Genomic DNA, 22947 nt, shown 5'->3' with positions numbered 1-22947 from the left:
TTGATAGCAGTATTCTCACTGTTACACAAAAACCTCAGACTGACTCTAAGAATTTCTAACCAAAGAAACATAAAGCCTTCAAACCTGATTGCTTAAATTTCACATCATATTTGTCAGATGGGAAACCAGATTGATTCATAATTAACATAATTCTTAAACTGGATAATAATTATGCGAGTAGCAATAATGTATTATGAATATAGAAAACAAATTTGGATTATTTGACTTAGAGAACCACATGCTGACTCTGGCCATGTTCCCAGGACCATGTGATCCAGGACATGGTCTTAAAATGAAAAAATTCAGTTGTATTTGAAGCCCATTAGGGACCCTGACACTAGACAACACAGTGTTGAACCTTCTTATAAATCGTGGATCATTCCAGAATACATAATTGGATTTGTATTCCATATTGCTTTTTGTTTAAGGAGTTTAAGAAAAACTAAAATAATCAAATCTGAATTGTAGAATAATCTCCTTTCATCTCCTATCCGAAAGATATGAAAATGAGAAAATAATAGATAACATTTCCAAAGGATTCAGATAGGTAGAGTTATTCTGTGAAATTGTTTTGAAATTCAAGTTGGTTTTCATGCTCTTGCAAAACTGTATTCACAAATGTCAGTAAAATATATAAGCCCAGCTTTACAATGGCTGTGCTAATCCAATTTTCAATTTGCTGCTGTAATATAAATGTCAGTTGATGGGCCATAAGGTACTTACCACCCCAGCGCTCTTCACACACCGTAAAGAGGGTGGTTTTATTGGCCAAGCCTGGGAACACGGTGCTGCACTCCATGACGATGGCCTGAGGAATCATTATAATGCAGGAGACAATCCAGATGATGACAATGCTGTTACGGGCCCGCTTTGCTGTGCTCTTAAACATCAAAGGGTGACAGATTGCATACCACCGATCCAAGGCGATACAGCTCAGTGTGAGGACAGACACAGACACCGACACGGTCTAGAGAAAAGAAAAGATCATAGTAATAGAGAAGCACCAGCTGTTAAAAGAATTACTCTTAATATATTTACTATATGAGAAAGGTAATCAGAACATATAAGCAAATTCAAAGCTGCCAAAAATAAACAATCCATGCAAGTGCTTTCTATTTAAAAAGAAATTATATCACAAAAATAAAATATTAGAAATATACTTTTAAATGTAAATTTATTGTTAAACATGAAAAGGTATGATGAAAACTTTGCAATCTTTTTTTACTCCAAGTGTCTTAATTTATAATATGGCATTCTTTAAATAATTACTGTAATTATTTTGTCCTGTAATTTTTCCATTGATTGGAAGAAATCATACCCTCATATAGAAAAAAAAAACACATATGTTTAGTCCAAACTGGAAAAGCCTCAATTATAAAGAATAATATGTCTTTCTTCTAAATTACCACATAGAAATTTGATTGAAATTATATTTAATTAACATTTTTAAATTATGGATAGCTTATTTCATATTTTCAAATAATAAGGGCTATTTGTACATCAGTGCATTTTCAACATGTAGCACCCAAGGAAAGTTACGAGTCATATTAAAAGAGAATTTTGTATGCGGATCTCCTTATGACAGTTTGCTCACTGCTAGCCTAGTCAATGTGATTCCAAAAACTAGGTAAGTTCACCCAGTCAAAATTTGTATATAATTAACAATGCCACAAATCATTCTTTAACTTGACACTTTAAGGAAATAACAACAAAAAAATGTTAAAAATGCCTATATCCACATTATTAGTTAATGTAATTATGTTCAATGTGCTCTCTTATACTGGATGAAATATTGATTCTGATATCACTCTCAGAATCCCCTCTCCCTTTAAAAAGACTTCTGATTTCTTTTACATTTTTTTTACAGATTGTTATTTATTTTTCTTTCAGCATGTATAATGTAGTAAATTATTTGCTTAATTTGCTTATTTATCATCTGTTTTCTCTATTGGAACAAAGCTCTATGATAGGAGGGACTGCTTCTGTTTTTTTCACAACTGTGTCCCCAATATCTGATACAACATTTGATATCCATTATGCATTTAAGAAATATTTTGTTTTTAACTTCTATTTTAATTTCAGGGGTACATGAGCAGGTTTGTTACATAGATAAATGTCTGTCATGGGTGTTTGCTGTACAGATTATTTCATCACCCAGGTATTAAGCCAAGTATCCACTGGTTATTTTTCCTGATCCTCTCCCTCCTCCCACCCTCTACCCTCAGAAAGGCCCCAGTGCGTGTTGTTCCCCTTTATGTGTCCATGTGTTCTCATCATTTACCTCCCATTTATAAATGAGAACATGTAGTATTTGCTTTTCTGTTCCTGCATTTGTTTGCTAAGGATAATGGCCTCCAGCACCTTTCATGTTGCTACAAAGGACATGATCTCATTCTTTTTTATGGTTGCATAGTATTCCATGGTGTATATGTACCACATTATCTTTATCCAGTCTATCATTGATGGGCATTTAGGTTGATTCCACGTTTTTGTTATTGTGAATAGTGCTGCAGTGAACGTATACTTGCATGTGTCTTTAAAACAAATATTTGTTAATCCATTAATAGTGGTGAGCCTTAATTGAAGACAGTAGATATAGTCCAGTCATCTTCTTCTATTTTTCTGTCCTGGTTATATTGATCTCATAATATGTGGAAAGGGTAGTTATCTCTGTCTTTTACATGAGGACCTTTCTTGTTGATATGTTGATTATAGGTACAAATGAGTGAAAGAGATCTAAGACCCAGTGCAACAGTGCAGAAAGTCTCTGGGCTGTCAGGATGAACTATCTGTTCTCTCTCTCTGATCAGCTAGCTGCACACTATTGAGTCACTCACTTTACAGCTTTAGGCCTAATGTGTGTGTTGTGTGTTGTGTGTTGCGTGTGTGTGTGTGTGTGCTAAATGAAGTAAATCAACAGGATAAGATTCTTATCAAGTATGATTCTTTTGTTTCTCTATGGGAGAGGCAGAAGAGTATAGCTGGAATCGAGTCTGCAACCAGGTTTTCTGGGCATGAATCCCATCTGACTTATGGAGTGATCTTAAGGAGATTATTTAACCTCTCCATTCCTCAGTTTTCTCATCTGTAAAATGTGGATGATTAATAGTACCTAACCATGGAATTGTATAGACAGTTAGTTGAGATGAAAATGTCTATTCCAGGGCTGGCATATAAATGCTGTGTGTTTACTATTTCTTATGATTATAATAATAATAATGATGATGATACTATTAGTTTTATCTTTCATTCTTGAGTCTGAAGTTCTATATTTTAATTGGAACAGATTGCTTTTCAGAGAAGAATATTCATAGAAATTACAAGTGAAAGCCTAACCTTTGCTAAATTATTGGAGGCTAATTTCATTTTAAGTGTAATTTTAAGGGGCTGGACTCTATGAGAATGGGCTTAAGTTGATTAGTGACTCCTAGAAATTTCTTAGTGCTACCTGAGGGTACCTTCAACTCTCTTTCTCAAACCAGTATCACCTTATTCTCTACAACCTCCATTCCTTCTCTGCAAATAAGTTAAGCACCTAGGGCCCCTCAATACCATTGCTAACCTGGGAATAGAACTATGGTTGTATAGATTTGCACAGTCGCCTTTTCATAGCTTCTGGGCTAGAGATATATCAATCCTCTCTAGCAATTAGAAGTACAAAGTGTTCATCAAGGCTTAGTAATTTATAATCCATTAATTTAATCAACATGGATAAATGGTATAGATGTAGCATAGTTCAAATATCAATGTCATTTCTAGTGTTTCCTAATGCCATTAGGTCATAATAATCAATTCATATCAGTTCACTTGAAAGACTGACATCCAGTGCCAATAGTGACCCAGGGAGCACTGCCCTTCATCACACAGAAAAGGGAGGAATATGCTAGTGTGATGTATCTAACAGTAGAATGAACCAATCCATTGAATGAACCCTTGACAATCAGTGAGCTAATATTCATTGTTTGAACTACTATATTTGCTTGTGCATTTAACACATTAATATACAATTATGTGCAATGTGTAAGATTTTCTTGGAGGTGATGTAAAATTGCATTTTATCATAAGTAATTATAAGTGAAAGTTTTGTTGTTGCTTTTAACTTCTAAGAGTGCACTTCTGGGTGTCTTTTTCATTTGGATTCTGATATTAGCTCAAGTTAGTTGAATAGTAAGTCATTTGAGAAATGAATCTAGTGTGGATTATGAATGTTGAGAATGAAGTGGAGTGAGATAATGGGAACTTTCTTCTGCCTTCAGGTACTTGGTCTTTGACCTATACTATGGGCACCCTTCGCACAGGATAATGTTTGGGGATTTCCTTTAGTAGAGAAGTCCACTGTTTTATACTAGCAAATAGATACAGCAAAGGTATCTTAAAGATTCACTATAAGGAGAAATGAAAATTTTGCCAAATCACAGATTTGGATGATAAGCACTAATAGGTAGAAAGGTTGCAAAGTATGACTGAAAGAGAGGGAGCTTGTTTGACCACCCACTGCCCACCTCCCACATCTCACTTGGCTTCTTTTTTTTCTGGCATTTTCTGTGTAGGGCGTCTTCTGCAGTTAAAAAAAAATCACTCTGAAAAAGTAACCAATGCTCTTGTCATTGTTGGAAGAGAAGTGAAATACATGATAATTGTTCAGCAAATAGCTGAATACATGTTAATGGTCTTGGAGTTATGCAATTATTAAAGATACAAAAGGGTCATTTTAATTATTCAGCTAAGCTTTATAACATTTGTGAGACTTTTAAGATTTTTGTGCATTTGCCAATGCGTTACAGCATATCACTCATAAATCTAAAGGCTGTATTGTATTTAGAAGAAAAAGAACATATAAATTATAGCAAATTAATAAACATCCAAGTAATCTAAAATGCAACCAAATAACTTTATAATGTGGCTGGGCATGATGTAACATGTTTTTAAATATTCAGTAAGACATAAATATCATATCAGGGATATAAGTCATTAGTTACAGAATGTCACAACTAGGGAGAAAATCTGCTCAAATTTAAATTATATGTTTATTGCCCATTGGCACTGTTCATTGCATTTGGGAACATTCTATGAAAAATGAGGCAATAAATATGAAGAATTTGGAGATACTAGTTTTACCTGTGCACCAATCTCTTGGTGCATTTACACCTTTCCATCAAGAAGTAATGTTGGATGGGGTAACAAATGGATCTAGTCTTTTGCATCATGTGGTTACCCAGTAGTTTTTTCCCTTGCTCTATGGAGAAGAGGAGCAGTTAAGGAATTGATTAGATTGGACACTCTGTGCAAAGAGGCAGACAGAATCCTTCCAGAGATGAGGATATTCCTTGAACTGTAGGACTTGTTAAATAGTTCTGCTGAGTGAAAGAGGACTGTAAGTGATTATAAGAGATACCCATGCTCTGCATCACTCACTGGTTACACTGCTTCCATTCTGTCCTCTAAGGCAAATACTCACAGGAAACTCTGAGATGCCTGCTCTGCAGAAAGCTATCGCTGTGCATTAGCACATGACTGCACCTGCCCTTATCACTTCACTTCCCACCAGGGAATCTTCTGGTTCACAGAGAGAACACGAAATGCTACCAGTCAGTTGAAGATTCTGGGCAACTGCAGCCATCCCAAAACTTAAGAGAATCCTCAAAATATTCTCCTGGGTAGTTATTGAAACCGAGAGAGGTAAAAGGCTTTCTGGAAGTACCACAGAGATAATGAAATATTAGAATTATCTAAAATGTATTACTTTCCTAGTGCCTCTATGCAAACACCACCAGAGCCATTCATTTCTTACTAACTTTTCTTCTATGAGAATATTTTTCTCTATTGTCCCATGTCCTTTTTCCTCACACACACAAAAAAATGTGCTACTGTTCGTTTTGTAATCCATTCATGATTTTCAGCAGGCTGACCCAAACTAGCTTTATAATTAAACATAATATATGCATGGAGCTTATAACTTCTATAGTATTTTCCACTTACTATTCTATAAACAATGTTTAAACTTAAAACATTTTCACTTCTTTTTATAAGAGGTAATTGAGGAACTATTGAACTAAATATCTCTTTGCAACATTTCATTCCAAAAGCCTAATCAGCATAATGTCTAGTAATAGGCTATTTGTGACCCCTCCCTAATTTTTTGTTACTGGGAGCTTATTTTCTGTTTTCTTAAAATATTATAGGCACCATCTGGGAGACCGCATGGAGTAAAAACTGAGGGTGCAGGAAAGCTATGGGAAGACAAGCAGAGAGTGGTCACCATTTCATTTGCTGTCCAATACCTAAGGTAAATCCATCTTTTAGGATGGATGAGTGAATGTGAACATTATCTGATGAATCTTTTGTTTCAAAAATTTTAGAGCTATAATAACAATCAGAACACTAATCTCTGAAAGTATTCATTCTTAATTACTGAAATGGCAATTAAATAGAAAAAGAAGCTGTTTTCACTCTTAAGGAAAGAAAAACACCTAGTAATGATGATTCTGATGCTGATAATTGATGTTTATTGAGAATATACTGTTTTTATAAGATCATCTCTTCCAGAGGGTAATCACTGTGCCAACTTATTTATATGAATTATGTAAGTAAATGGTCACAGCAACCATATGAGGTAGATCTCATTTAAATTATTCTTTTAAATAAGCGAATTACAACTATTTGGCTTGATAGCATACAATTGGTGAATGGAAGAACGGAGATTCCAAATCTGGTAGTTTGAATTAGAATCTACACTAAAACCTGTTCATGGCACTGATTTGACCAAGTAGGTCTTAATTCTTCAATATAAAATAAAATCACTTGTAAAAACAAATATGCTCAATGATTTGGACTGGCAGATCATTAATTGGTTCAAGAGAAAGATCAATAATTGGTTTGGGGAGATCATTAATTGGTTAAATCATTAATTGGTTCAAGTTTCTTATTTAACAATGGGGAAATTAGGAATCAAAAAAGTTTGCACAAAATCAAACTTTTGGGATCAAATTTGGAATCAAAAAAGTTTGCAAAATCAAACTTTTGGAATCAAATTAGTAATCAAAAAAGTTGTGCAAAAATGTTTGTGCAGCATCTAATGATGATTTGGCAGTTCATTGCTTAATTTTTACCCAGAACTTAACTTATTTCTCCAGAAATTCTCAAGTATTATTTTCCTTCAGTTTGTCAATGCCTTAGGCAAATATATTTCTCAACTCACTAGTTAATTTACCATAAGGGCCATCGCTATGGCTGAACATTTTTTTTAGTAGCTTCAAAAAAGCATTAAAAACAATTACCTGTAGATAAGGAATCACTTTGCAAAGGGACTGTCCAAAAAACCAGGTCTCAGTGATATCCACGACCAGTGTGGCTGGAAGGCAGGTGATGGTCACGAGCACATCAGCCAGAGAAAGATTGACTATGAAGTAGTTGGTTACCGTCCTCATGTGGTGGTTCTTCCACACTGCCACACAAACTAATTTGAAAAGAAAAAGGAATAGTCACTCAACAAAGAAAATAGGTATTGGTGAGGAAACACTGTCAGTATTTCTATAAAGTCCACAAATATGTATTTAAAAGGAAAAATAATTGAAGGCTGTGCCGTGTTTTCACTGAATCTGTCAATCTGTGTGAATGCTAAGTACATGCTTAAAATCAGTTCATTTACCTTGCATGACATTTCTCAATAAATCATGAGCTGTATTTATTTTTACTTGATTTTGAATTGCAAATGCCAGACGTTTTAAAATGGTCTTTGATTCATCTTTCTATTCCCTCAGTACTCAATATGTAGTAGAGTCTCAAGAAACGGTTGCTGAGTTAAGATAAATTAAGAACTAACAATTTTTATTGAATTGTAGTGTTTGCCTCATCCATGACCTTGACCCATATCTGCTCCTGAACCCTGCATTTGGAACTTTTAACAAATAATTTTTTTAAGGTAAGAGCCAACAATTATTCAGCTCCTACCATTGCCAAATACCGAGCTAGATGGTTCATATACTTATGTTGTCTAATGCTGACAACAATCTTAAGGGACAATGATATTACCCACATTTTATAAAAGAGGAAGCTGAGACACAGGAAATTAACTCACGAAACTTGTCTGAGGACATATGGGCTCACAAAACATAAAACTACAGCTATAACTTGGCTTTAGCTCCAGTACTTGTGGTCTTTTCACCACATGGGTTGCCTTCTTTGGTGAAAATGAGAGTACTGTAATAAAGTACATATAAGTTCCAGACACTCAATTTTGTCTCCTTTCTATTACCTTAGGGCCTCTAAACATCACCCAGCAATCAAACATATTTTTCAATACTTTCATAGCCAGCCTCCCGCATTGCCTTGTAGTATATCCCCAGCTCAAAAGATGTACTGTCTCATTCAGTTGCTCTTTACTGAAAGAACACCCAGTTCCTCCATTCTCTGTCTTCCCTCGGTCTGACGTATATAAAAGTTACATAATCACTAGCTCTGGAATTATATAGGTGTACACACTGCCATCACATCTATTCATGGGTTTGCTTCACTGAAAGTTACTGAATTTGTCTGGGGCATCACAAACCTGGCAGAGCTGTCACCCATGCACCCAAATAATGCAGGGATTAGTATCTTTACATAGTGAATAAATAAAACCTAATTTTGTTAAATTTGAATCACTGAATGAGGATTTCTTTTGACAATTATATAACATTTATTAATAGTTTCATAAGCTGGAAAATGTTCTTACTAGTTCCTGAAGCTGAAATTGGCTGTCAGCTACCAACAGATGTCAATTTAACAAGATACCTGGATTTCAGAGGATTTCATTTTGAAAACTTCACATCGTCCTCTAACTCTCACGTGGTAATATCCAAAACTCAGGTGAACCTTAATCAGGGTAACTGTAGTCTTTATTATTTGAAAATTATGCCACTGAGTGATTTATTTTCTATAAACACTTGAAACACACACACACACATATTCACACACACACAAACCCATCCTAGCAGTTGACAAACACATTATCACAGTTTGTTATGAGAAAATTGACAAAAATATTATATTTCTGGTACTTGGTCAATAAATTGTCCAAATAGTACAATATTGGATCTAGGAAAATGCGCAGGACTCTTAGAATACATGCAATTATTTCTAATCTTTTAACTCTGTATTTTGGACACAAGCAATGGCACTGGTGGGAAGACTTAATGCATTATATCTAGACAATCTAGACAATAGTAGAGCAAATATATGTTCAAAAGCACTTCTTTCTTTAGTCATTACTATGTGCTGTGCCTTGTTCTAAGCATTTTTAAAATTATTTAGTGTCATCATAATAACACTAGGAAGTGAATAGCATTAATATCTCTGTTTAACAGGTGGGAAAATAAGGAGAGAGAAGTTAAGGGGCCTACCTAAGAAAAATTAAGTACTAGAGTAAGTAAAAGTAAAAGTAAGTACTAGGTCTTCAATTTAAGTGTTATCCACCAAGCTATATCATCCATATATCCTCTTGATTGAAGCAGAAAATGAAAAGGAAGCTACCAACCTCTATTTGACAGGGCTTTAAGATAGGAACATATAATTTTTTCACTTGGAGATTATTCAGTCTAACCTTCCATCTGATGCATGAATAATCACCTCTGCAACATCTCTGATTCATCCTGCTTGAACATTTATAATACCAGGTAATTTAAAACCTGCTGGAGCCCTTGAGTTCATTTTGCAGTGGCTTTAATTACTAGCAAGTTCTTGTTCATGTTCTGTTTTCCCTTCATTTCTGCTTACTAGATCCTAATTATTTCTTGGAACTGAATGAATAAGCTTTACCTATATATGTACATTGTATTTGTTTTCTAAGGCTGCTGTAAAAAAGTACCATAAGCCTGGTGTCTTAAAACAATACAAACTTGTTGTCTCACAGTTCTGGAGCTAGAACTCTCAAATCAAGGGGTCAGCAGGGCTGTCCTGTCTCTGAAAGCTGTAGCAAAGTTCTTCTTAGTCTCTTCCTATTTTCTTGTGGTTTTCAGGCAATCTTTGGTGCTCTTTAGCTTGCGCAGTATAACTCCAATTTCTGCCTTTGTCAGTGCATGACATTCTACTGTGTTTCTATCTTCACATGGCCATCATCTTATAAGGATCCCAGTCATATTGGATTAAAGGCCCACCCTATGGCAATATGACTTTACCATATCAAGTTACATCTGCAATGACCCCATTTCCAAATAAGGTCACATTCTGAGTAATGATCATTAGGACTTAATCTTATCTTTGTGGAGAAACACAATTCAAATCATAAAGGCATTCATTCAAGTATTTAACAACAACAGCTATGCCCACTTCCCTAGCCTATGCTTCTCCAGCCTAAAGATAATCAGAATCCATCATGTGAAACTTATGGGCTTTTCATTCCCCATCACCCTGGTTATTTTATTCTGAACACACTTCAGATTATCAGTAATAGCTCTAAGTGAGCTATCCATACCTGCAATCATTTCTCCAGGTGCAATCTACTCAGAGCAGCAATGAGAAGGATGATTGATTTGGTTACTGTCAGTCTATTAAGACAGTTTGAGATCTTGTAAGCTTTTTTAAAAGCCAAGGCACACTTTTGGGGGAAGATATATATATATATATAAAATCTTCCTATGTATTCTATGTGTATATTGGTATATATACATGTATGTATTCCTATGTGTGTGTGTATATATATATGTGTATATATATGTGTATATATATACATATACCTATATATGTGTATATATATATGTGTGTATATATATACATATACATATATGTGTGTATATATATGTGTATATATATACATATACATATATATGTGTATATATACACATATATATACACATATATGTGTATATATATGAGTATATATACACACACACATCGGTTCCCTTGTGTAGGTGCTAGGATATTTACCTTTCAATCCTAAGAAGAAATAAAAAGAAAAAAAGATATTTATAAAGAAAGCTATTGGGACAACTGGATACATCTGAATTTTGAGTTTGTGTTAGATAATATTACTGTGCCGTTTAAACATATCTTAAGTGTGGTTTCACATTATGTCCATTCAAGTATTTAAAGACTGTGGCTATGCCCAAATAGTCAAATGAATCTTAAGCAAAATGAACAAAGCTGTGGTTATCATATTAACTGACTTCAAATTATGCTATAAGCCTATAGTAACCAAAACAGCATGATACTATTAATAGTATAAAAATAGACATATAGATCAATAGAACATAATAGAAAACCCAGAAATAAAACCACATACCTACAGGCAATTTATCTTCAACAAACTCGACAAAAAGAGACACTGGGGAAGGACACCTTACTCAATAAATGGTGCTGGGAAAATTGGATTAGCCATATGCGGAAGAACAAAACTAAACCCATATCTCTCACCATATACAAATAGCAACTGAAGATGGATTAAAGACTTAAATGTAAGACCCGAAACTCTACAAACCCTGGAAGAAAACCTAGTATCTGTCTTTAAATGGACTATTCAGAACTACATATATATCTACAACTGCACATTCTCTAAATTTGTGTTACACAAACATTTATTTGTTTATTCAGTAACCCGCTCACCCGTGCAAGGTTCTAAAAGTACAAAGTAAACATCAGCTTCTCCTGAGAGCACACTAAATTTATACAACTTAAACTTATCACTGGACTTTGTGCTTCTCTGAAGTATAAGCTTCCATTTTCTCCCATTAATTATGCTTGAAATCTCCAAAATATCTCTTTCCTCTATTATATTCTTTCCATTCCTATTGCAAATACCCAATGTCAGATTGTTGTAACCATTAGCTAGAGTATTGCAGTGACCTCCTAATAGTTTCCCCAAGCATTGTGCCTGTCTGTACTCCTATATATTTTATCCATTAATGTCATTAATGGATAAGCGTCATAAAATAATAAAATAAATGTCATAAAATGGATAAAATCCATTAATTCCTTTAATGGATAAAATATATAGGAGTACAGACAAGCACAATGTCTTGTTGTATTAACTCTTCCATTTCAATGAGAGCTCTCTTTTCTCCTGGACAGTACAAAATTCTCAGATGGCCAATAGTAACTGGGTTTCTGTTGAATTTTTGCCCTTTATCCCTTATAAGGTTTCCCGTAAAATACACAGAGCATCAGAGTGAATCTGATATTTCACTGTGTATCAAACATATTCCGTGCCCAGACCATCACTCATGCCATTCCTCTGTCTGGAAATGGTTGATACTCCATTTCAATAGCTTTTTAACTAATTAAATAGTATCCAAAACTATCCAAAATCAACTGATCAACCAACCAAATAAAAAATTCTGCTTCACAAAGTATCTTTTAATTAGCCTAAATTAACATGACTTCTTTCTTCTTTGATACCCAATCACATGTTGTACCCTTCATGGCCATAAATTGCTTTCTAAAATTATTGTGGATCATTATGGATTTCTTTCGTATTTTTTCTTATCTCTCTACAGGCACAAAGGCTCTTTATCATTATAAGCTGCTTTTTCTCTTTCCCTTACTTTGCTAAGTTTCTGCTGCTTTTCTCCCAACAAAAATACTGCCTATAATATACTCTGCAGTAACTATGGATGGAATTGATTTGCTCATAAACTTATAGTATGTTGCTGCCATTGGTATGGTATATTTTCCCATGAGCAAATTCTTTAAAAGGAGAAAGAAGGCACAAAGTCTAAACAGAGAATTTACTTTCTTCATTTCTTTTGAGTGAAATCTGAGAGCTCACAGAGTACTTAGCTGTTTGTCAATATACTCTTAGACATAAAGTAGGTTATGGTTCTCAATTCGCCATGTACTGTGTCCTCTGATGAACTTTGGTAAATCCCAGGACCTGAACTTGATACCACATTTTAAATCAGTTCTGTGAATAACCATTAAACACCAATATTAAAGTCAATTTATGGTTAGTCTGTATTTAAAAGCCTGCCTTCATTAACCAGGAGTGAGGAATAATTGAGCATATGAGGGCGAAAGAGGATAGCAAAAGGCAAGAATGCAGATTCAGTGAATTATTGAATTCCACCTCTAACATGGACTTTATTGAAATAGTATTTTTGAAATGCAGAGGTGCCAAGAAGATACCAATTCTTTTTTTCCTTTGTCTTTCAGACTGTCATTTGTCTTACCAGCTCTTTCTCTGAAAGAATCTGATGATATATAGCTCCTGCACATTCTCCGTAAGACATGGAAAGTGGCTCAAGCTGCATGAAAACATCTGCAGCCATGATCCAAAGAAGGATATCTTTATAAAATATGTTAAATAATATTCAGACATAGTTTTTATGATTTAAGTTATTTTCCTGTTATTTTGTGGGCTAAAGACTAAACTGATTTTCAAATGGGAAAATAATACAATATTTTTAAAATGGCCTTTGCCATTATTTCACTTATAATAAGCTAGCTTTTGTTTTAGTATCTTACAGATTGTATATGAGCAAAATTACATTCCAAAACCAATACTTGAACTTAGACAAATGTAAACTAAGGTGATATGCTGGTGCTAAGACTAGATTAAGAACATGTAAACTGCATATGTAAGATTGCGTCTCTTATTAAACATATACTTGGGCCTTGAAATGCCAACTAATAATTGACTATAAAATTTATGATATTGTGATGTGATTGGACATGGTACATAATTAGTGGACCACTGAGTGTCTCAAAAGGATCTGTACTAAATATATCAATTTTATTTTAAGAATTTGCTTATTTATTTAGTTTTGATTATATTAAAATAAGGTAAAAACAGAAAGGGACAATGATTACATGATTCCACTTATATGAGGTACTCAGAGCAATCATATCAGACAGATAGAAAGTAGATTTTTTTTTCCCCAGGGGCTAGGAGAAGAGGGGAAGGAGACATTATTGTTCCATGAGTGAAGAGTTTCAGTTTTAAAAAATTTTAAATGTTCTGGAGGTGGATGGTGACGATGGTTGCACTATAAGGCGAATATACTTAATGTCATTGAACTATACACTTAAAACTGATTAAGTTGTTGAAGTGTATATTATGTATATTTTACCACAATTTTAAAAATTAGTTGCTGACTGGGAGTGGTGGCTCATGCCTGTAATCCCAGCACTTTGGGAGGCCGAGGTGGGTGGATCCCCTGAGATCAGGAGTTCGAGACCAGACTGGCCAACATGGTGAAATCCTGTCTCTACTAAGAAATACAAAAATTAGCTGGGCTCGGTGGCGGGAGCCTGTAATCCCAGCTACTCAGGAGGCTGAGGCAGGAGAATCGCTCAAACCCGGGAGGTGGAGGCTGCAGTGAGCTGAGATTTCACCACTGCACTCCAGCCTGGGCGACAGAGTGAGGCTCCCTCTCACAAAAAAAAAAAAAAATTAGTTGCCATGATAAGACAGACTACGAAATGTGAAACACACTTTGAACTAATAATGATGTCCCTCAAAAACCTTCAATACAGAATGAAAATGCCTAGGGATAATCTTAATGACTCATTTTATAAATATGGTATTTTTTAAAAGATTGAAAGAAAACACAATTTTTCCAAAAACCTTAGTTCCAATATATCAATGCAATGTTAATCACAGCAACTGTGATTTTTATATGCAATTCAAATTTTTTTGAAACAAAGTATTATTTGTAGTAAGTTGTGATATTTCAGTTTAGATATCATCTTAATAAAACACTTTGCGATTTCTTGGTTGTTTAATTTACATATAAGTACATAAATAAATAGCATAACAATTTCTTGATTGTTATGTACATAAAAAATATATCAGGAAACAACTTGGAATAATATACTGTAGTTCCACACTTTGCCACAAAGTGTCAGTGAAAGCATTTGAACCTGCTTCCATCGTCACTTCCGGAATGAGTTTTAAGCATTAAATTCATTGTAATACTTTTTATAATGTAGAACTGAGTATATTTATTTGAAGTTGGATTTTCTAGATAGAAAATAATGTTTAAAGAAGGATAAAATGTCAGTAAACTATCGCAAGAACAAAAAACCAAACACCGCATATTCTCACTCATAGGTGGGAATTGAACAATGAGAACCATGGACACAGGAAGGGGAACATCACACTCTGGGGACTGTTGTGGGGTGGGGGGAGGGGGGAGGGATAGCACTGGGAGATATACATAACGCTAAATGACGAGTTAATGGGTGCAGCACACCAGCATGGCACATGTATACATATGTAACTAACCTGCACATTGTGCACATGTAGTATAAAACTTAAAGTATAATAATAATAAAATAAAAAAAAGAAAAGAAAACAAAAAAAAAGAAGGATAAAATGGCCAACACCATCTCAATTAAATATAAATAAGGGAACGTGAAATAAAACAACATTTCTAAATGAAAAAGAAAAAAACGCAACTGAATACATAGGGAAGAAAGCCTATATTTAACTCCTATTTTCAAAAAATCTACCTTGAAACAGGTCATGGAATGCAGTCATCCAAAATCATTACAGTATCCAGACTTAAGAACCTGGGAAGCTGACCAGGAGTATTATCTTAAAAAGGTAAAACAAACTCTCCACCAAATCCTGAGGCATTTTCCTTTTTCTTGTTTTCACTCCATCACACTGTTACGGCATTGGCCCTCCTTCTTTCTATTGCTAGTTTTACTCCCTTGTCTTCCTGGGCCAATATGCCTATCTCAATCTCCCATTCTCCACCTACACACCTTGGCAAAGTTGTCCCTAAATCTCCGTCTCAGAAGAACTACATGCAAACGTGCCACTTCCTTTTTTACAACGCTGATGGATGGGGGACTCTTAAGAAGTGCATCTGTGTTGTGAAATGTGCCACCCAAATGGTTATCTAATATGAATATAAATAAAACTTTTTTTTTTTTTTTTTTTGAGCTGGAGTCTCGCTCTTTCGTCCAGGCCGAACTGCAGTGGCACTATCTCGGCTCACTGCAAGCTCCGCCTCCCGGGTTCACGCCATTCTCCTGCCTCAGCCTCCTGAGTAGCTGGGACTACAGGCGCCCGCCACCGCGCCTGGCTAATTTTTTTGTATTTTTAGTAGAGACGGGGTTTCACGGTGTTAGCCAGGATGGTCTAGATCTTCTGACCTCGTGATCCCCCTGCCTCGGCCTCCCAAAGTGCTGGGATTAAATAAAACTTTAAAACTATTTACTGGCCGGGTGCGGTGGCTCACACCTGTAATCCCAGCACTTTGGGAGAACGAGGCGGGGGGATCACCCGCGGTCAGGTGTTCAAGACCGGCCTGGCCAACATGGCGAAACCCCATCTCTACAAAAATACAAAAATTAGCTGGGCATGGTGGTATGCGCCTGTAATCCCAGCTACTCCGGAGGCTAAGGCGGGAGAATCGCTTGAACCCGGGAGGCGGGGGTTGCAGTGAGCCGAGATCGTGCCACTGTGCTCCAGCCTGGGCGACAGAGCGAGACTCCGTCTCAAAAAAAAAAAAAAAAAAATTACCGCATATGCACAAACAGCAATGTATCTTAAATGTGTTTCGGTTTTTATTTCCTCAAGAAAAGAAAATATAAAAGTCTATAATTGGACAAATATTTTCTCATTGCCACTTGCTCATTATGTTAATGTTGACAAAAGCTCTCACTTTTGTCAACCAATGGTGCCTCTGTAGTGCTGATAACCGTTAGGTACAGTGGAGAATAATTAATATATCACAATTAATAATTTGTCTTGAAAGGGATTTAGAAAGAGTATCTTCACACACACAAATGTGCAGGGAGAAAATGCATAGAGGAATGCTATACCACTGAATCCTGTGATTATTATCTCTACAGAAATCAAATCCATAAACAAGTTCTTCAGACAGGAAAAATACAGTGAAGAAAGTGGGAAAATAGGCTTGACTTATCAGCTGTCTCTGAATGGCATGATTTCTCCCAAGGAGGGGCTCAACCACAAATTGGCACCAAGCCTTCTGGCACCAAGAGCTGCCAGAGAACAAAACAGCAGTGTTATTAATAGATCTTCACAGGCCTTTAAGGCTGGCCTGAGGAGAAGGTTAGGAAGACGGAAGGTTCCATAGTCTTAGTGTCTGCAGTTCTATTAATGACTATACCTGGTAGTTACAGTTTCACTCCAGGAAAATTTGTTTTGGAGGAAATGACAACCTTTTGGTTACCCACATCTTTTTACACTTTGTAGATAACTCATTACAAGTCCCCATTCCTAGTGTGATGTCTTAGAAATGCATCTGGATTTTGACCCTGTTCTCAGAGTTCTACAGGGCCATGAAGTCAGTCCTTCTCTTTGACCCTTTTGCATTAATTAACATACACAAGCAACCAATCCGATCCTCCCCAAGACATTTGACTTCTGTTCATCTTACTACCTGCAATGAACTTATTTTGGGGGTCTTTTCTGTAGAAATGCTTTTCTCTTTCACCACATATCTGTCTTTAATCCACTTGTCTTTTGTTCTTTCATTATCTTTCTTTAGTTGTTCTTACTGACTCTCACAACTTTATGTCTCATCTATAGAAGACCAACCCAATATTATAATTCAAAGTTATACCTCTAGTTCTTGGCTCTCTCTCCTACTTTGCATACCAGAATCTCTGACTACAACTGTTTTTGTCTTATAGATGTTCTATCTTTCAATTAAACTCAAAGTATGAATCATAAAATGTGTGTGAGCATGTGTGTGTGTTTCTGTGTGTGTGTATTCAGTTAAAACATTTGGATATTGTCCTACAGACTATGGAGAATTGGAAAATTACAAAATTGCTGAGAGATTTTAAGCAACAGAATGGCAATATCCTACTACTATTTTTCAAAGATTACTTAGGCGGAATATGTGGAAAATATATGTCTTTATGTTGCAAGCAGAAAGATTAATACTGACAGTTTTAAAATTCCAAGAAAGCAAGTTGGTAACCAAAAAATGGAAAAAGGTGAATGCCAAAAATAATAATGAGGTTGAAATATCAGGCCTTAGTGAGGGATTAGATATGAGGATGAGAGAGTAAGAAGAACTGAGGATGATTAGCAGGTATATTGCTTGACAGCTGGGGATGCTCACTGAGCTAGGGGATAAAGGATAATGAAGTAGCTTTGTTAGGAAGAGTAGATAGAAGATGAGAAATTCAACTTTGTATATGTAATTTTGAAGCACCTGTGAGTTATCCTAGTGTCAATACCCAGTTGGCATTTAGATTTATGGTTCTATACTTCAGGGGATATAATTTCTTTACATGTAAATATTTGGGATTCATCAGAATAGAAATTGTGATTAAAGCTTGTGGAGTGGATAAGATCAACCAGTGACAGAATTAGAGTAAGAAGGGAAGAACCTAAATCATCTCCAGAAAACTGTGCAGTTTCAACCACATATTCCTCGTTGAGAATATCCAGAAAGTGCCAATTGTTCTCTGAAGTACTAAATATTGTAGTACGAAAGTATACATTTGTTTTACAAATAAAATAGTTTTTACAAATATTACAAAATATTTTACAAACAAAATAGTTTCTATTTCTGGTAACGGCAGATAAGCTTACTGCAGAACAAACTTCCCACCTAAAACAACCAGAAGTGTTACACATTTCTTTAAGACATTGGAAAGCTACTAAGGCAGAAGGGACATCAAAGGCCAATATCCTGGAGAAAATGCAAGGGGGAGATGCTCTGGCATTTAGCACCTCTTTTCTTCTCAAAGTTTTTGGCAATTTGCAAACTCTAGCTAAGAACAGGAGAAGAGAAACAGAGAACAAAGCTGATAATATGAGATGCTGAGCAGGAAATTTAGTAGCCTAACCAAAAATAAGATGATAATTGGAGTTCAAGGCCTATCAAGTAGGTAAACAACCCTGGCTTTCAGCTGTAACTCCAAGTTATGAACTCTGATAGGGATAAATCTGAAGTAGACAAGCTCTCCTAAAGAATGAAGCCCAGCTTCCAAAGCCTCCAGTGACTGACGGGATAGTGGTTTTCTGTCCCAACACTAGCTGCTGGCCAAAGCAAAAGCAAATTCTGTATGAAAGAAGATAATATTATCTAGAACATAAAATAATTTCTACAATTTTTCATAAACTATTTCAGAAATTTTAAAATGATTGAATTAATAATGTCAAGAAATTAGATATATTATAAAGAATATAAAAAATAGAAAAATAGTCCAAGGAAATTATAGAACTTAAAAATATGTGAACTGGAAACACAACAAAGAGATTTAACAGAAAGAAAGATTAGATAGAACCATCTAATAGGATTATACAAACTAATAGAAAATATCCAAGCTAAAGAACAGAGAGGAAAAAAGGAAAATGCAGAAGAGTGTGCATAACACATGGTGAAAATTCTATTATACATGTGATCGGATTCTCAATATGTGTGTATAGAAGTAGCATGAGACAAAAGCAATCTTTAAAAAGATATTGGCAAGGCAAATACATTATCTAAGAATTTTTCAAAACGAATTAAAGGTATATATTTGTAGATATAAGAAGTGCTATAAATTTCAACCAGGATAAATATAAGAGAAAATCACACCCACTTATATTATCATAAAACTGCTGATAAACCAGTGACAAAAGGAAAAATCTTAAAGCAGGAAGAAGAAAATGCATCACTTCCAAGTTGTCATATTGGGATTGACAGCTAAATTCTCGAAAGTTAATATCTACAAATACTAATTCACATAAATAGTCTTTCCCTCAGTGATAAGGAGTAAGTGCACAAAGTCTTTTATGGTAATTTCTATTTAGCATTGTGCTGGAGCAAGGGTAATAAAGCAATAAAAATAAATAAAATAATGAAGTTTGGAAAGGATTAAATAAAACCTATCATTATCCACAGAGGGCATACTTATTAAGTGTGAAAGAATCTCCAGATAAACTACTAATCTTAATAAATACCTTAGTAACACTTGCTGAATATAAAACAATATGTGACATAAGAGCATGTGAAATTGATATATAAAATATAATGTATATATGCAAAATCAATTATGTTTCTATTAAATAAAAACAACTAGAAAATGCAATTTAAATAGATGATACTATTAACAATAGAATAATAAATGTTCAACATCTAGGAAAAAAATAATGAGAAACACATGATTTCTACACTGTAAAATATGAGGAATATGAAAAATAACCTAAATGGATAGGGGGATATACCCTACTCATGGAATCGAAGAATAAGTATTGTAAGGCTGTGAGTTTTCTCTAAAATTGATATATGGATTCAATGCATTCCAAATTAAAATGCTAGCTTTCCTTTGGTAAAGACTGGCAAGCTGATTTCAAAATTTATATAAAAATACAATGGGCCAAAATTAGTCAGTATTATATTATGGAAAAACAAATTTGAAGGATTTACATTAGCTATCAAATATTAATACAAAGTGTCAGTAAACAAAACAGTATAGTACTGGTACAAGGATATAAATGTAGATCAAGGGAATAGAATAAAAATTGAGATCCAAAACAAAAACAAAACAAACAAAAATAGTTGAGATCCACACCTACGTATATAAGGACTCTTGACATATGACAAAAGTGCCATGTACTGCATTATCAAAGAAGTATCTTTTCTACAAATACTGAATAAATTGATATCTACATAGAAAAAATAAAAATTTGATTTCTACATCACATCATATACAAACATAAATTCCAGGTTACTTATAGCTCTAAATTTGACAGTTAAAAAAATAAAATTCCCATTGATAAGATGTTGGAGTAGATAAGCATTTCTTAAGCAGATTTCCTCAAATATATTAAACATAAAGGACATGTTTGAAAAATCAAACAAACCTAAAATTAGGGTATATCAAAAGAGGACAAAAATATATGCCAAAGAGTGAGAGAAGTTATTTACAACACATTTATTTGAAGAAAACAATTTACATGATTATTTCTTGTGGTTAATGGGCTTTGTTGTTGCCACTGCTGTTGTAGCTTTTCAGATATTTTTATTGAAGTATCACACATGTATAAAAATGTACAAACCATCATGTATCACTGGACAAATTACAGCAGAGTGTACATACCCTTGTAATTACTATTCAGACTGAGAGGTACAATATGACCGGCACCCCAGAAGCTCTCTTCCTATTTCCTCTCCAACAACATCCCCCCTGCCAACAAAAGGAAATCCATATACTGATTTGTAACACCATAGATTAATTGTTATCTGTTTTTAACTTTATCTATGTGGAATCAAAATTTATGTGTTATTTTGTGTCTAATTTCTTTCACTTATGATTATGTTTGTAAGATCCAGGTTGTATGTTTAGTAGTAGTTCCATCATTTTCATTCCAGTGTGTGATTATATTATCATTGAAATACTCTACAATTGATGGAAATTTTGGTTCATTCTAATTCAGGGCTATTGTAAACAGGGCTGTTACTAACATTCTTATGTGTGTCTTCTGACACATATGTGCATATTTCTGTTAGTTATATATCTAACAGTGAAATTGCTATCATAGAGTATGCATGTGATCACCATTACTACATAACTGCCATTAAGTTTTCTAAAGTGCTTCTTGCAGTACTAGTTTTTACACTTACCAGCTGGTATGAGTGTCCTAGCTGTCTGCATTTTTGCCAACATTTCGTACTACCTGTTTTTTTTCCCACTTTTTGAGTTAGATATTCTGGTGTACCCATATTATACATTTGTTGCCAATTAGAAAATGGAGTTGAACATTACTCTCTAGGGCTTTCATTATCTCACAGAAGTTTTATCCACATTTATGGGGCAATTTGATGCCTTCTTTAGGATGTGATCTCTTCCAGAATTAATAAACTTGATTTAAATCTGGACTTATTTTAACACTAGGTAATCCTCAAATTAATCTAGCCATTTCTCCCTTCTCTTCTTATAGTATTTTATAATCTTCTTTTAACTATCTAATATAGATAGCCTATTTTTCCTTAAATTGTATGTGTCATTTTACAAAACCAATCTTTTACCTTTTTTTTCTATAAGTCAGGTGTTCCATTCTAAACATAGTAGATTCTCAATGGTTGCTGAGTGACTGACATTGATTGTGTAAAATTTATATGACCTAGGTTTTATTTTTTGATGTTAGAGAATTTATCATTAATATCTGATCCTGGAGAGAAGAAAATAACTCAGTATAGGTAAAGCAGCATAGCACCTATTTCTACTTTGTCACCTTATATCATTTTGCTGTCATAAATTCCTGAAATGGTATCTGAGAGTGTCTTAGATGAAGGCTGAAAACAACAGAATGACCTTTTAGATAATAGGATGGATCACATTAAATGAATTTGCACCTAATCTAGAGACTGATGGCAAACCTTTCTGTGATGGTGTAGGTACACTACAAAGACAAAAAATCCAGGTCTCTGCTACAAACCACACTGATTTATATTTTATAGTAATGTATATTTAATTAACATACATGGATTTCCAAATTATTATAACATGTTTAACTTACTAAATAATATTAAATCATGTTTTACTTCCTATTTTTGAATATAGTTTCAATAATTGAGTAAATAAAGCAAAGACTATTTGCATATTCCCCAAATATTACTGATTTTAGGCTTGTCCAGACTTTATTTATTAATTAATTAATTAATTTATTTATTTGTTATTCTTTAGAGACAGGGTCTTGCTCTTTTGCCCAGGCTAGAGTGCAGTAGCACGATCCTCCCTCATTGTAACCTCTTCTCTGTACTCAAGTAATCCTTCCACCTCAGCTTCCCAAGTAGCTACAACTATAGGTGTGCACCACCATGCTTGGCTAGTGTTATTTTATTTTTGTTTTTGTAAAGATGGGGTCTTGCAATTTTGTCCAGGCTGGTCTCAAACTCCTGGGCTCAATTTCCTTCTTGCCTCGGAATTTTTGACGTTCAAATGAAATTTGATAATAATGTACAATGATCCCTTTTAAAAACCAGCTTTGGCCATGCGTGGTGACTCATGCCGGTAATCCCAGCACTTTGGGAAGCCGAGGTGGGTGGATCACCT

At 34.6% G+C, this 22947-nt stretch overlaps 1 protein-coding gene across 1 annotated transcript in view; it reads right to left on the bottom strand.

The window, feature by feature from the left end:
* The window catches only part of HCRTR2 (hypocretin receptor 2), a 108750-nt gene that overhangs the window by 26615 nt on the left and 59188 nt on the right, over positions 1–22947 (bottom strand). Inside the window, exons 2-3 of the mRNA XM_024356997.2 lie at positions 7278–7456; positions 724–967 (exon numbers count right to left, since the gene is read on the bottom strand). Of these exons, the coding sequence (XP_024212765.1) occupies positions 724–967; positions 7278–7456 (423 nt within the window). The remainder of the gene's footprint in view (positions 1–723; positions 968–7277; positions 7457–22947) is intronic.

Source organism: Pan troglodytes, chromosome 5 (assembly GCF_028858775.2).
Source record: "Pan troglodytes isolate AG18354 chromosome 5, NHGRI_mPanTro3-v2.0_pri, whole genome shotgun sequence".
Taxonomy (NCBI): Eukaryota; Metazoa; Chordata; class Mammalia; order Primates; family Hominidae; genus Pan; species Pan troglodytes.
Note: the sequence above shows the minus strand (reverse complement) of the source record. Positions and strands in the feature narration are given on the sequence as shown.